The 12,505-nt window shown below is 46.0% G+C and overlaps 1 protein-coding gene across 4 annotated transcripts; it reads left to right on the top strand.

The window, feature by feature from the left end:
• Positions 1-8,112: 8,112 nt before the first annotated feature.
• Positions 8,113-12,033, top strand: LOC123167642 (oxysterol-binding protein-related protein 4C). 4 transcript variants are annotated; one of them, XM_044585477.1, is made up of 6 exons: positions 8,113-8,548; positions 9,563-9,754; positions 10,545-10,790; positions 10,910-11,006; positions 11,114-11,615; positions 11,710-12,033. In XM_044585477.1, exons 1-6 carry the CDS (start codon positions 8,546-8,548, stop codon positions 11,921-11,923), a joined length of 1,254 nt encoding a protein of 417 aa, XP_044441412.1. In that variant the 5' UTR covers positions 8,113-8,545; the 3' UTR covers positions 11,924-12,033. The 4 variants fall into 4 exon arrangements, with proteins under 4 accessions (XP_044441412.1, XP_044441410.1, XP_044441409.1 ...); XM_044585475.1 differs by lacking the exon at positions 8,113-8,548 and adding an exon at positions 8,658-9,471; XM_044585474.1 differs by lacking the exon at positions 8,113-8,548 and adding an exon at positions 8,660-9,477.
• The last annotated feature ends 472 nt before the right edge of the window (positions 12,034-12,505 follow it).

Genomic DNA, 12,505 nt, shown 5'->3' with positions numbered 1-12,505 from the left:
TAAGCTCCCCCATGTCTTTGCAATGACGCTTGAGCCTCCCAAGCTTCTACTTGAATGGAACAAAACGGCAATTTTTCTCCAACATTAGAACCGCTGAGCCGACGTTGATGTTATCTGAAGAATGTATAATAGTCGAGACCCAGCGCACCCAGCTGGTTGTTGATTCGCCCTCAGCTTGAACACAAGAAACCAAATCCACGACCGACATTGGCTGCTTGCATGTATCTTTGAAATTCTGGATAAACCGGGATTTCAGCTCTGCCCATGATCCAATGGAGTTATCCGGCAGCCCCTTCCACCATGTACGAGCCGTCCCTTCCAGCATCATGGTGAAGTACTTAGCATACACAGCCTCACTAACATCCAGCATCTCCATAGCCATCTCATAACTCTTAACCCAGGCCTCAGGGGGCTCATCTGCTGTGTAATTGGGCACCTTGCGAGGGCCTTTGAAGTCCTTGGGCAAACGCTCGTTTCGTAGAGCCGCCGTCAAACACGGCACACCGAAAGCTCTAGAAGTTACACCCGCCTCAACTGAAACCATCGGGTAAAACGGCGCGTGCCGGTGAGCCGCCAGCTCGGCCTCCCGGCGCGTTCTGCCCTGGTCCACCAAATCCTGTGCATTGGCACCATTGCACGCCGGGTCATGTCCATGAGGTTGGTTACGACGCCGCTCAGTACTCGAAACCGCTGGTGAGTCGATGTGTCGGCTGTAGCTCTGGCTCGGACGAGGGGTCAAATGAATCCGGTCACGACTATAGGAATAAGCCTGCTGCTATACCAAAGCTTTTTTAAGAAGCTCCCTGGCCCTTCGGGTTTCAATCGCCGTCGGTCACTTGCCCTTGACCGGCAGAGCCGCCAACCGTGTTGCTGCCGCAATCATGTTGTCCAGAGAGGTGGAGTAATGACCTGGTGGTGTTACGACATGCTGAGACGGGGTGTTATCCAGGTGCGGAGAATCTGCTATGCGCGGCTGACCCGTCACCCCACCCCCTGGCGCCTCAAGCGTCTGGTTTATCACCGGCGGGTTACTAGCCCCCGCTCTGGGTGTGTTGAAGATGTTCCTTGACTCATAAATCGAGGGCAGACGACTCTGGCGTTTTCTCCTCAAGACTTCATTTGAAGCGTTCTGATCCACCATAAGCCGGTACGAATCTGCTTGAATCCGCTGTGCCTGGGCGTTTAAGACGGCCCGCTCTGCAGCCATCCTAGTGTTTTCCGCTGCCAATTCCGCCTTAGCTTGCGCTTTCTCATCACGCAACTTAGCCACATCCACCTTATGCTGTTCCTGGTTGTCTGCAGTTACCTCCACTCCCATCAGAGTCGCCAGATTGTCCAACAGATCTGTTAAAACTTGAGCCGGCGGGCGAGCTGACCCGCCAGCACCAGCCGCTGTTACCGCCGCTGCATTGGAAGTCATGGCCGCGGCGGCTGTTGAACCAAGAACCGGCTGTGTGCTAGCCATGAAAATCGCCACTCTATTCGGCGGCTCGTCGGGGTCCGGAATACTGTCGCCACCGGAACAGCCCCCAAGCCGTCCGTCTTGCAGTTGATACATCGAATCGGTTTCGCCTGTGGATGACTCACCATCGGAGTAGATGGCCGTCTCACCGCCAGACGCAGAGCCTTCAAACTCAGCCCCATGGATACATCCAACAAAGGCATGCTTCACGGTGGGTCTAACCCGGGAGGGTCGTGCACGCTGAGCCGTCTCGATGATGTCGGTGTAGATGTCCGGCTCAGGGCCCGATTCGTCGATCTTGCTGATGAAGATGTGGATTCCGCCGAAGGGGACCCGGTACCCGTACTCAATTGAGACGGCCTCGGGGCCCCAGCCTGCATCGTCGATGTAGAGCTTGCCGCGACGACTCTTGGTCATCCGGCCCACAGCGTATCCCCTGATCCCTTCGAAGCTACCCTTTAAGAACTCGAAACCACCGTGCGCGAGCCCCACGGTGGGCGCCAACTGTCGTGGAAGTGTCATGGAAGATGTCCTCATGGAAGGACTTAGTTGTGGAACCATTGCGACGAGGTTAGCTTAATGGGGTTAAATGGACAAGGACACGAGGAGTTTATACTGGTTCGGCCCCTTGCGGTGAAGGTAAATGCCTAGTCCAGTTTGAGGTGGTATTGCTATGGTTTCGATTACCAGGGAGCAAACACGCTTTTCCTGGCTCTCGAGTTGTTGTTTCTTGCCCTAAGCCACTGCCGGGCCGTCCCCTTATATACATGGGTTGACACCCTGCGGCCTACAGAGTCCCGCCCGGCTCATACAACGTGTCCGGCTCGGTGACTTATCTTACATGCCTTACTATATAAGCCTACGCATACATGGCGGTTTACACTTATGGGCCTTAAAGCCGCCTTTGGGTTTGGCCCTTTAACAAGCCTATCTATGAACCGCCATCTTTAATATCCTCTTGGGCTTCATTTAGATGAACCGCCATACGGATGACCCGGCCCCTCCTGGGCGGGTCATATCTGATAGTCATATCCCCAACAATATTTGTCACACTTGATGCATCAGAACTACCATGATCATTCTCAGTAGTTTCAACACTTAGAATATTTCTTGAATCAGACTCTCTAATTGGCGTTACAGCATCTAAACCTGCAAGTGAACATTTACCAAGGACAATATCGTTCATGAAAAAAAAGATGTAATAATTATAGCGAAGTAACACCTTTACCATCTCTCACACTTATTGTACTTTGCCATTCTCTTGTATTTTGGCTTCATATTTGTCATTGAATTTCCTCTTTGAACCAATTGCATTGTTACAAGTAGAAGTTTCATCTGTAGAGCCAACAACTAATGAATTAGAATTTTATTTAACATAAGCAACAAACAACGGATTCTAAAAGTATTTACCTTTTGAAGTTGCAACACTATTACTGCGAACAGATACTTGTTTCAATACAGCTGATTGAATTTCATTGTCTGACACAATAAACTAAAATACATACGTACAAACAATAATTTTAAAAGTCAACAGAATACACAATTTTATTTGTGCTCACAATACCTGTTGCCTTATTTGACTTCTCAAGCAAGCATGGAGTCAAACCTCATTGAGTGGAACAAATGCAAGTTTTCTTTAATAGTAAGAAAATGTTGTCTATAAATTCAATATCGTCTCTAATTATATCATACTTTTTTAAACTCCGTTCACAAATTCTTTTAGCATGCCTCAGTTTCAATTCATGAGTTAAAAATGACGTACCTTCAAATATAAGCCATATTAGAGTACATACATTAACAACATTTCAAGTTTCAAAATATATAAATGAAAATTTACCATATGTGGATAAATATCTCTTACATGATCACTCAATTTTCCATTTGATATAGGTTCTAGATTTGTTGAAGGTAAAACTGCATGTTTGTTTTGAACAACTTCAAGCTTGTTGACATTTGAAGTACTCTTCATTGATTCTTTAGTCAAAATATGACAAACATATCCAATTGAGTGTGATTTCTGTGAAACCATTAACCTTTTAGACTTTTCAACAATAATATTATTTGGCTTCCTCTTAGTGATGCTCCTCTCATAACATACAACTTGAACTCTTTCAATCTACAGAGCAGTAAAAATAGAGTATTCTTGTTAGTTACAACAACATTTGTGCAGACCAAGTTATCCAAAAACACACTACATACCATGCATGCATCATATGTTGGGGGTCCATCTCTTGTTTTCTAACAAGCTGGGATCATAAAATTAATGTGCCTCTTATCATAGTCTATAATCCTAGGGAGATTTGTGTGTCTCCTCGGTACAAACTGGTAATGATTATCAAGATAGAATATCTGCATACATAATGTATATGTTTGGAGAATTATTAAACTTAGTTATCGTAAATAATATGGACATGATAACTCATTTGTAGAAAGAAGTGACATGCATACAAATATATGGGGCTATTTGATTGTGTATTTGTAATAGCATCAAGGAGATAATTCATTGCATACTCACACCAGTTATATTATTCTATGTAATCGGTCCTACACAGAGCTCCCAGATAATCAACAATAATGTGGTCATCTTTAAAAGAAGGTGTCCCCAAATGGCCCATAAAAAATATAACACATGCTGCCTTAAAGCATGCGTTTTTAGCTTTACTTGATAACTCAATTATATCTCTGGCTAAGAAATTTTCTGCTGCCTTCAAACCGTGAGAATCATTTCCAACCATACCTATATTTTTCTTCAAGAAGTCAATAGAAGCAGTTGTCTGAGCATCAATACCATGAATATTTGTACGTCCACAAGGAAACTCAAAAACTTTGTGCATATCTGGAGCACATAATTTGAGTTTCCTATCCTGAGACATCTGAATGCGTTGATCTCTGACATCTGTTGAATTTACCAGAAATGCACTAAACTTAAGATGAACTTAATTGTAGCTAGGTTCAACAACCCATCAAATTTGATTTCGCACAACATAAATTTCTTGTAATCAGTGAATCCATTTGAAACAGCACGAACATGATCTATTTCAACATAGATTCATAGTTACACTTGCCATCCTCATTTTCTCTGCCCGAGTCATCTCCTTCAGTGTAATAATATCTCAAATCTCTTTTACATTTTGTTGTACCACTTGCTGAATGACTTGACTTATAGGACATACTTTAGCACTAGAACGTAAACGAAGACAATAAGAATAATAAATAAGTTTACTTCCAAATACAAGTGAATTAATATATAAAGTCATTTTCCAGTATAGGAGTAGATATTATTCACAAACTTAAATATGTGCTCTTTCTATATGTTGCCTTCTTATTATATTTCTAAATACTTTTCATAAACTTAAGTAACTTTTAATATACATATTTTAAATTTACATTCTTTAAGTATTTAAGAATTTATTTTCATATTTCTTCTAAAGGTACAACACAGTACATGTGTGCTATAAGTTTTTCTCTAATTAACTAACATAACCTCGTAAGTTTCAATGTTGAGAACGGACATACTTTTCAAGTTTTTTACTTTTAATTTCCAATATATACAATCACGTCCTAGATTCGTAAACCTCAGACCTACCATATTATTTATTGTTCTCAGATCCATACCAATTTTTTTTGTTCCAACAAAATTGCCTAAGGCAGGGCTTTATGTTGTTCAAGAAAGAGAAAGTGAAACAAAAGGTTACAGAAGGAGCTATCAAATATCGAACAAACTTATGTTGACACTGTGCTTACGAAAACATTGGAAGAACAGCAAACATACAACGGAATACATGATTGACTAACCTGTGCTGGGTAACTGTACGCAATACTTCGCCTTGTGTCTTTCAGTCGTTGCCGACTCTACGTATTTCGGAGCAAATAGCTTCAATCTGTTCTCCTCTATAGCGATGCTTCTTTAGCAAGAGTTCTAAGAAAGTATTCTAAGAAGAGAAGCAGAGTGTACTTGAAGAGAACAATGAGATGGAAGAACAGAATGAACACTTTAAGGACAACCGTAAAGTTTAGTAGCCACTTGTTGCAGAAACTGTTCCTCGTAATATCTATATCTTAGAAACAGGACCCACAAGAAAACATATAATACTTTAGCTTTACAGTAAGAATACAGATATATGAGAAACGATACACGCTAGCGAATACAAGAAATGCAGCCCTGAATATACGAATCTTGACGTAGATCAATGGCTCACAATCCGCGTGCCCGGTACTTGCTTGCCCTAAATCCTCTCCCCGAATTCTACCGAGGCAGTACAGAAGATTCTTATGTTGGTCCATTTCAAGATTCCATCAAGGTGGCGTAATCAGTCAATGAAATGTGGGCGTTGAGAGTCGAGAGCCGGCAGGTGGACCGAGCAGCAGTGCGGCTGATCCGGTCTTCCCGCAGAAAAAAAGAAAAAAACAAAGTCAATAACCGGTCTCGGGTGGAACCAAGAGCAGCAAGCCAGCAAGTTAAGCAGACGGTCTCTGCTTTCCATGATACTCGAGGGTTTGCACGTTAATAATTCTTGTAACACGCGATGAAGCTAGATGGTCATGCCTCCTTCGTGTCGCTTTTGCTTGCTTCGGATTTGCCGTGGATTGTAACGCAAAGGCTCGGTCTCGCTTGCAAGCATGCTCCAACACCATCTTGGCACCGCTTCGACGTCTCGCTTTCCGCGTGGCTAAAATTATTCTGTGTGACCATAGAGTGTCACACGTTAGACATGGGATTTTCGGAGCATGTACCTTCTTAAAATACGCAGTTAACTTCGTATTGTGTTGATCAGAAAATACTGCAACTATTTCTTTCTTATTGTTTGAGTAGGTAGTGCGTCTGCAGTTTTCCCGGGGAAGAAGCGAGTTGCGATTTTTCTTAACACGGTACAGACGCAGACGCTTATACATACGCACATACATTCATCCTTATAAACACACACGCGCACCACACCCTACCACTATGAGGGGAAAATATCCAGTACTACCAAGGCTCAGGTACTATCGTGATAGGGACTTCTAGGCCGTCGGATTATCAGATCAGACGGTTCCTAGTAATTCTGTAACATTTGCAGAAAAGCCTTCTAGGAATACAAAAAATACACATAGGTCTAGCAGATCCAACAGCTATCAGAAGCAGTCCGATTTGAGAATCCGACGGCACGGAAGCCCGTATCATGGTAGCACTTTATTCTTGGTAGCACCAGATGCTATCTCCCCGTATGAGCACCTCCAAGAACTGAGCCGGGCACATATAATCAAGCTTCTAAATAAACAAGTAAACAACAGTAATGCACAAAAGAACCCCTAAAAAAGGTAATGCACAAAAGAAGAGGATGGCCCGTTTAGAATTGAAAAGAAAATGACTCAAACCAGATACTATGAGCCAACAACAATGCTACTACTATCGGCGATGCAAGAGCTGTCCTCATGAAACAAGCGCAGACGAGTAACAATCGAGAAGCAAATCGTCACCGACATTGCTCCAAAGATCTTTGACCTATCCAGGAAGAAAAGAAGCTCCGTCTACTTGGCTCTCACCGACAAAACTTGGGTTCGCAACATTATTACCTCTCAGGGCCTCACTTTTGAGCACATTGAGCAATTCGCCACCCTTTGGGAGAAGCTCTCTAATGTCATACTCACCCCTGGAGTCGACGATAAAATTATTTGGAAGTTTTTTTTTTGAAACATAAATTATTTGAAAGTTTACTAAAGATGATGTCTACTCCGCGTTTTCTGCGTCCAATACTCGGTTTGAGGGTCTCATCGCCTCGACCATGATCTCAACAGTTTGGAAAGCTTGCCCCCCTCCCCCCCCTCCCCAAAGTGCAATTTTTTTGCTTGGTTGATAATCCAGAATAGGGTGTGAACCGCCGATAGGTTGCAACGTAGGGGTTGGCCGAGTTGCAACCTTTGCCCTCTTTGCAAGCAGGTTCAAGAGGACAGGGCGTCAACCCGTTGGCTGGGCAGCTGAGGTTGCTGCCAGCCTACCCGAGTTCGAGTCCCGACTCGGACACGCGGTCCTCACGGAGTTTCTCCTATAAAAAAATGTCAATGAGGGTTAGTCCTTGGGTTGGTCTCTTTTTTTTGCAAGCAGGTTCAAGAGACGGCGGCCCACCTCATCTTCCAGTGCCGGTTCATTGTGAGAGTGTGGACGGAGATTAAAACTTCGCTTGGTTTTCACGACATCGACCCGACAGATTGGAGACTTGTGCCCTCGATGAGGGTTTGGTGGGACGAGGTTTGTCACAAGAGGGGTGACTCGCGCAAGGCTCGTAACACCTTGATGATGCTTGTTGCGTGGGAAATCTGAAACAAGCGCAATGCGAGGATCTTCCGCAACACCGCCGCCCCTACTACCGTAGTCATCGCCAAGATTAAGGATGAAGCCTCTCTTTGGGCTCGTGCGGGTGCGAAGTATTTGAGTGATATAATGCCGTGAGAGTAATTTGTAATCGCCCGCTTAGCAAAACCATGTCTACTCCTCTTCTTAATTAATAAAAATGGTAAATCTTTTGTCTTGTTTAAAAAAAAAAGCAAATCGTGTTGGATTGCCAGCGAATGATGTGAGGTCGACGGCCGATTGAACCACGCTCCAGCGCTATGTGATTTGCGAAGGAAGAAACAGAGTCCACATCTTCCCAAATCAGGCGGGCAGCCGTGCGCGCTTTACTCGCGATTGCACTGGCCCGGAAAGGCGGAAACGTTTTGGCCCGTGCCGAGAAGCGTTCACACGCACGCGCCGACGGGACACGGCGAGGCCGACGTCACCGCGCGCGGCCGCCGCCAGCAACGGCTCAGACAGAGGCCCGTGCCTGCCTCTGCCCCAAGGAAGGCGAACACCGCACGCACGCACGCGGCCTCAAAAAAAGGAGAGCCTCCTGCTAAAAAAGAGAGGAAGGAGGTCAATCCAGCGATCTGCTTGCTTCTTCCCCGCCCGCCCGCCCTTATCGAGGATTCCATTCCAACCCCCCGTCGCCAGCCCACGCACCCACCATACCCAGCTCGAAAACGAGAGGATCATCCGCAGGCAAGGCCGGGGAGAGGATCGAATCAAGGAGGGCTCGCGTCGGGGATTGGAGCTCACGCGAACCAACCATGGTACGCCCTCTTCTCGATCAATTGGACGTTCTCGCAAGCTTGGCCTTTCTTTCAGCAAGTACCGTCGGACTGCTCTCCGCCGGCGGCCAGAGCGCGAGATTCTCTCGATCGAAGATTTGGGGGGCGGCGCTTCGAGCGTCAGGTCGTGGCCTGCGTCCACGTCATGGTTGCGAATATCGCCCATGCTTTTGCCTCTGGCCCGCCCGCCGTTCCGGGCCTTTTTGTCCTGTCGCGCCAATTTCCCCCTTCCGCATTCACCTTTTCACCTGTGCGCTTCCACGTGTACTTTTACTGGGCGGTAAAGGTGGTCATCCGTTTTCCTTCCGTCGGAAAACAGAGCAAAGAAATCATAGACGCCGGCCAAATCAATACCGGGCGATCGAGCTAAGCATGTGACGTCAGATAAGATTTTATTCGGCAGGGGCAATAATCTTTGATAACCTCGTGCGCTTAGTCGCGATGTAACAGACGGCTTTTCTGTTTTTTCTTTTTTGAGTTGTTGATTGTCTTTGCAACGAAGAAAGAGGAAGAGGCACCCACGAAATGGAGTCCCCGTTCCGTCTCCTTTCCATAGCCGCGTCGGGGGCGTGCACTCCCATGTAAACGCAACGCCAAGACACATACACATAGCACCAGCTTTCGGCTGGCCGGCAAATAGCAGCAGCATCTTCAGCCGGCACTGACCTCTTCTCCACTTTATTTAGTACAAACACACACCTAGCTACTCCTACATATTCGACGGCAGGTGGACACGTGAAGGGGAGGGAAACCACACGGGTTTGATTTCGTTTTCGTTCCCGTTCATCGGCCAACTCGATTGGACCGGACTTTTCTTGGAGCCTCCCCTCCAAGGAAACGAAACCTGAATGCAACAAGCAAGAGCCTACATGGGGCGACGGCGGCGCCGACGAGCGATCCGCCATGTCTCGGTTGCTGCTACCATTCAGTTAGCACTAGAACATCACAATTGGAGCCCGTATGTATCTGACTGTATTGGTAATTGATTGGATGCAGGTTGAATCGGAGGTCGACGCATCGGCGGCACCGACCGCCACGGCCACGGCCAGGGCCTCGGCGGCGGTGCTCACCGCGCCGCTGTCGCTGGAAGGGGGCCTCGCGGCGGAGCTCCAGCCGGCGAACCTCGTGCAGCGGGTGCTCAGCCTCTTCGGGAACGTCAGGCCGGGCGCCGATCTCTCGCACTTCCAGGTAAAAACTAAACACCACCACTGCTCACTCTCATGTGTGAATTGATCCTACAAAATCAGCCATGCATGTGAGACTCCGATCTCGAGAGCCAAATTTGAATTCACTTGCTAGTTTACTTACTCCAAGATTAGGAGCACTAGGTACTACCCTGAATCCGGCATAATTCAGGGGGCTGGGTACTGTACTATAGTAATCAATTAATCAGGGCAGGTTGATTTGCTTATGGGAGATTGGAGTAGGTGGGGTTCAGCTAGGCATCAAAAACAAGTTCAATGAATTCGCGCGGATTTGAAACAAACCAAATGGGGCCCCAAAGCTTGGACTGTGCTGTACATGATTAAACATGGGAGCTTCTCTCATGGTTTAAGAATTAGAGTGATTGGGTCATGTCACTTTATGTGCCAAGATAAGCTTATTAGGGGTTAGTTAGTGGTGTGGAGATCACTCCTACTAATGATTTGGTTAGTCCTTTTCCAGGGACACTAAATCGTCGGTTAGCTCCCAGATTAAATTCATGAAAGTCTGATAGGTGCACTTCACAATCTTAATTTTGTAAGAAAAATTTCTACACTTTAAATGTGCCACATGTTGTTTTGTTATCTTATTCTTTTATTCGTTGAACACTACTCTTTTGTATAATTTGTTTGAAAATTAATAAAAATACACAGCAGAGTCCTGCTGCTTCCCTAAAAGAAGATCTATGTTCACCGTCGCCGCATTACTATTTCACGCAAGGTTTTAAGCACACTACTTCACTGATGAAATGACTGACGAGCCTCATCATTTCCAGCTGCCTGCTACGTTCAACCTGCCAAAATCGCAGCTCCAGTTGTACGGGGAAATAGTCTACTGCGACGGAGACGACTACCTGAGCAGATGCGGCAAAGGCAAGGACAGCCTCGAGCGCTTCACGGCGGTCGTCGCATGGAGCATCTCGACGACGAGGCCGCCCATCTTTGGTTTCGCGCCCTACAACCCGGTCCTCGGAGAGACGCACCATGTCTCCAGAGGGTCACTCCATGTCCTTCTTGAGCAGGCAACCCAACTTGTCAAAAATTACTCATTTTCTGAAAAACACATAATCTTTTCAACAACGTGAATGATCATATGGCACTACTTTTCGAAAAAATGGTCGTATGACATTAACATTTTCAGGTGTGTCATAAACCCCCGGTCTCTGCGCTTCACGCTACCGATGACGGCGGGAACGTCGAGCTTGTCTGGAGCCAACACCCAGTGCCGAAATTTAATGGTAGGCCACCAGATCAACAAATTCCAAGCTTCAGCATAACGTTGCTATTCAAGCAAGGATGCAAACTTATATAAACTCCTGTACCCCTTTCACTTGCTTCACTGAAGGTGCTAGCATAGAGGCAACGGTGCACGGCAAGAGGCAAGTCAGGCTTCCAAAGTTCAACGAGACATACGAGATGGACTGTCCAAATCTGCTCATCAGGCTGCTTCCTGGGCCCTCCGTCGAGTGGTCCGGCACCGTCAGGATCGTCTGCAAGGACTCCGGGCTCGAGGCAGAATTGAGCTACCACAGAAGCAACTCCTTCATGGGAATGGGAGGTGACGGGAGGTGCGTTAAGGGCAAGGTGTTCCATTCATCGAGCCCGCAGGACACCGTCTTCGAGATCGATGGCTACTGGGATAGGACTGTTTCACTCAAGGATGTTGAGAGTGGGGAGGTCTTGGTTCTCTACGACGCGAACCTCTCCATCGCTAACCTCGTCACACCGGAGGTTAAAGATGAAGAGGTGAAATTCCAACTCAGAAGAAAATATATTGCACTTTTCTTGTTCTTTCAAGCCAATATAAAATTTCACACTTTCTGTACTTGTGATCAAGTGAAGACATGGTATGGCAGTACTTGCTTTCAGTTCAGCATGGCTGAAAAAACTTGCAAAGCAGCACAGGGGTAGTACTCATGAATGATGGTGATAATTTGGCAGGGCTTGTCATCTACCGAGTCGGCGGTCGTCTGGAGCGAAGTCAGCGAGGCTATCCTGGCAAAGGATTGGGAGAAGGCTAGCGAGGCGAAGCGGAAAGTCGAGGGCACAGCTAGGAGCCTTGAGAAGGAGAGGAATGAGAAGGGAGAGGTGTGGATGCCCAAGCACTTCTCATTGTCCCAGGACAAGGATGGGAACTGGGAGTGCTGGCCATTAGAGAAATCAGTGCGTCCAGCTCCTATCGTTGTACCTTCTCCTTCTTCATGACACTACATTACATGTAATAACAATGTTAAATCATATAATCAAGCTGACCATTCTTTTTTACATAATCTTTTTTGGATTGTTGGATTTCCATTGATTCTTCAGAGGATATATCCTTGTGATTTCTTTCCCTATAAGAGCCCTTCGGATCATAGAATTGCGGTTGCTGGATTTTGGCTAGGCCAGCAATCCTGTGACCGTTATTCCATAGGAAATACAGTATGACATGAGCTCAAATCTCATTCATTCTTTCATATGAGACGTCCAATACATTTTGTCTGTGTCTCTTTCTACTCTCCCCATTTCTCTGAAATTCCTCTGTTTATTTCTAGTGATCCATCCTTAGGCATCATTGCAAAAACACTTCTTGTGCCTCGAGTCCTGTAGGAATCCATAAGTCATGTTCCGGTATTATTTTCTACTATTTCTTAGCACATTTCAATTGAGATTTTATGCTATCCAAAGAGGCCCTTAGTTGCTTCCTTTTCTTGTTTGTTTGATCGTCAGATTTCTTGGGATGAGAAATTTCTCTCGA

This window comes from Triticum aestivum, chromosome 7D (assembly GCF_018294505.1).
Source record: "Triticum aestivum cultivar Chinese Spring chromosome 7D, IWGSC CS RefSeq v2.1, whole genome shotgun sequence".
Lineage (NCBI taxonomy): Eukaryota > Viridiplantae > Streptophyta > Magnoliopsida > Poales > Poaceae > Triticum > Triticum aestivum.
Note: the sequence above shows the minus strand (reverse complement) of the source record. Positions and strands in the feature narration are given on the sequence as shown.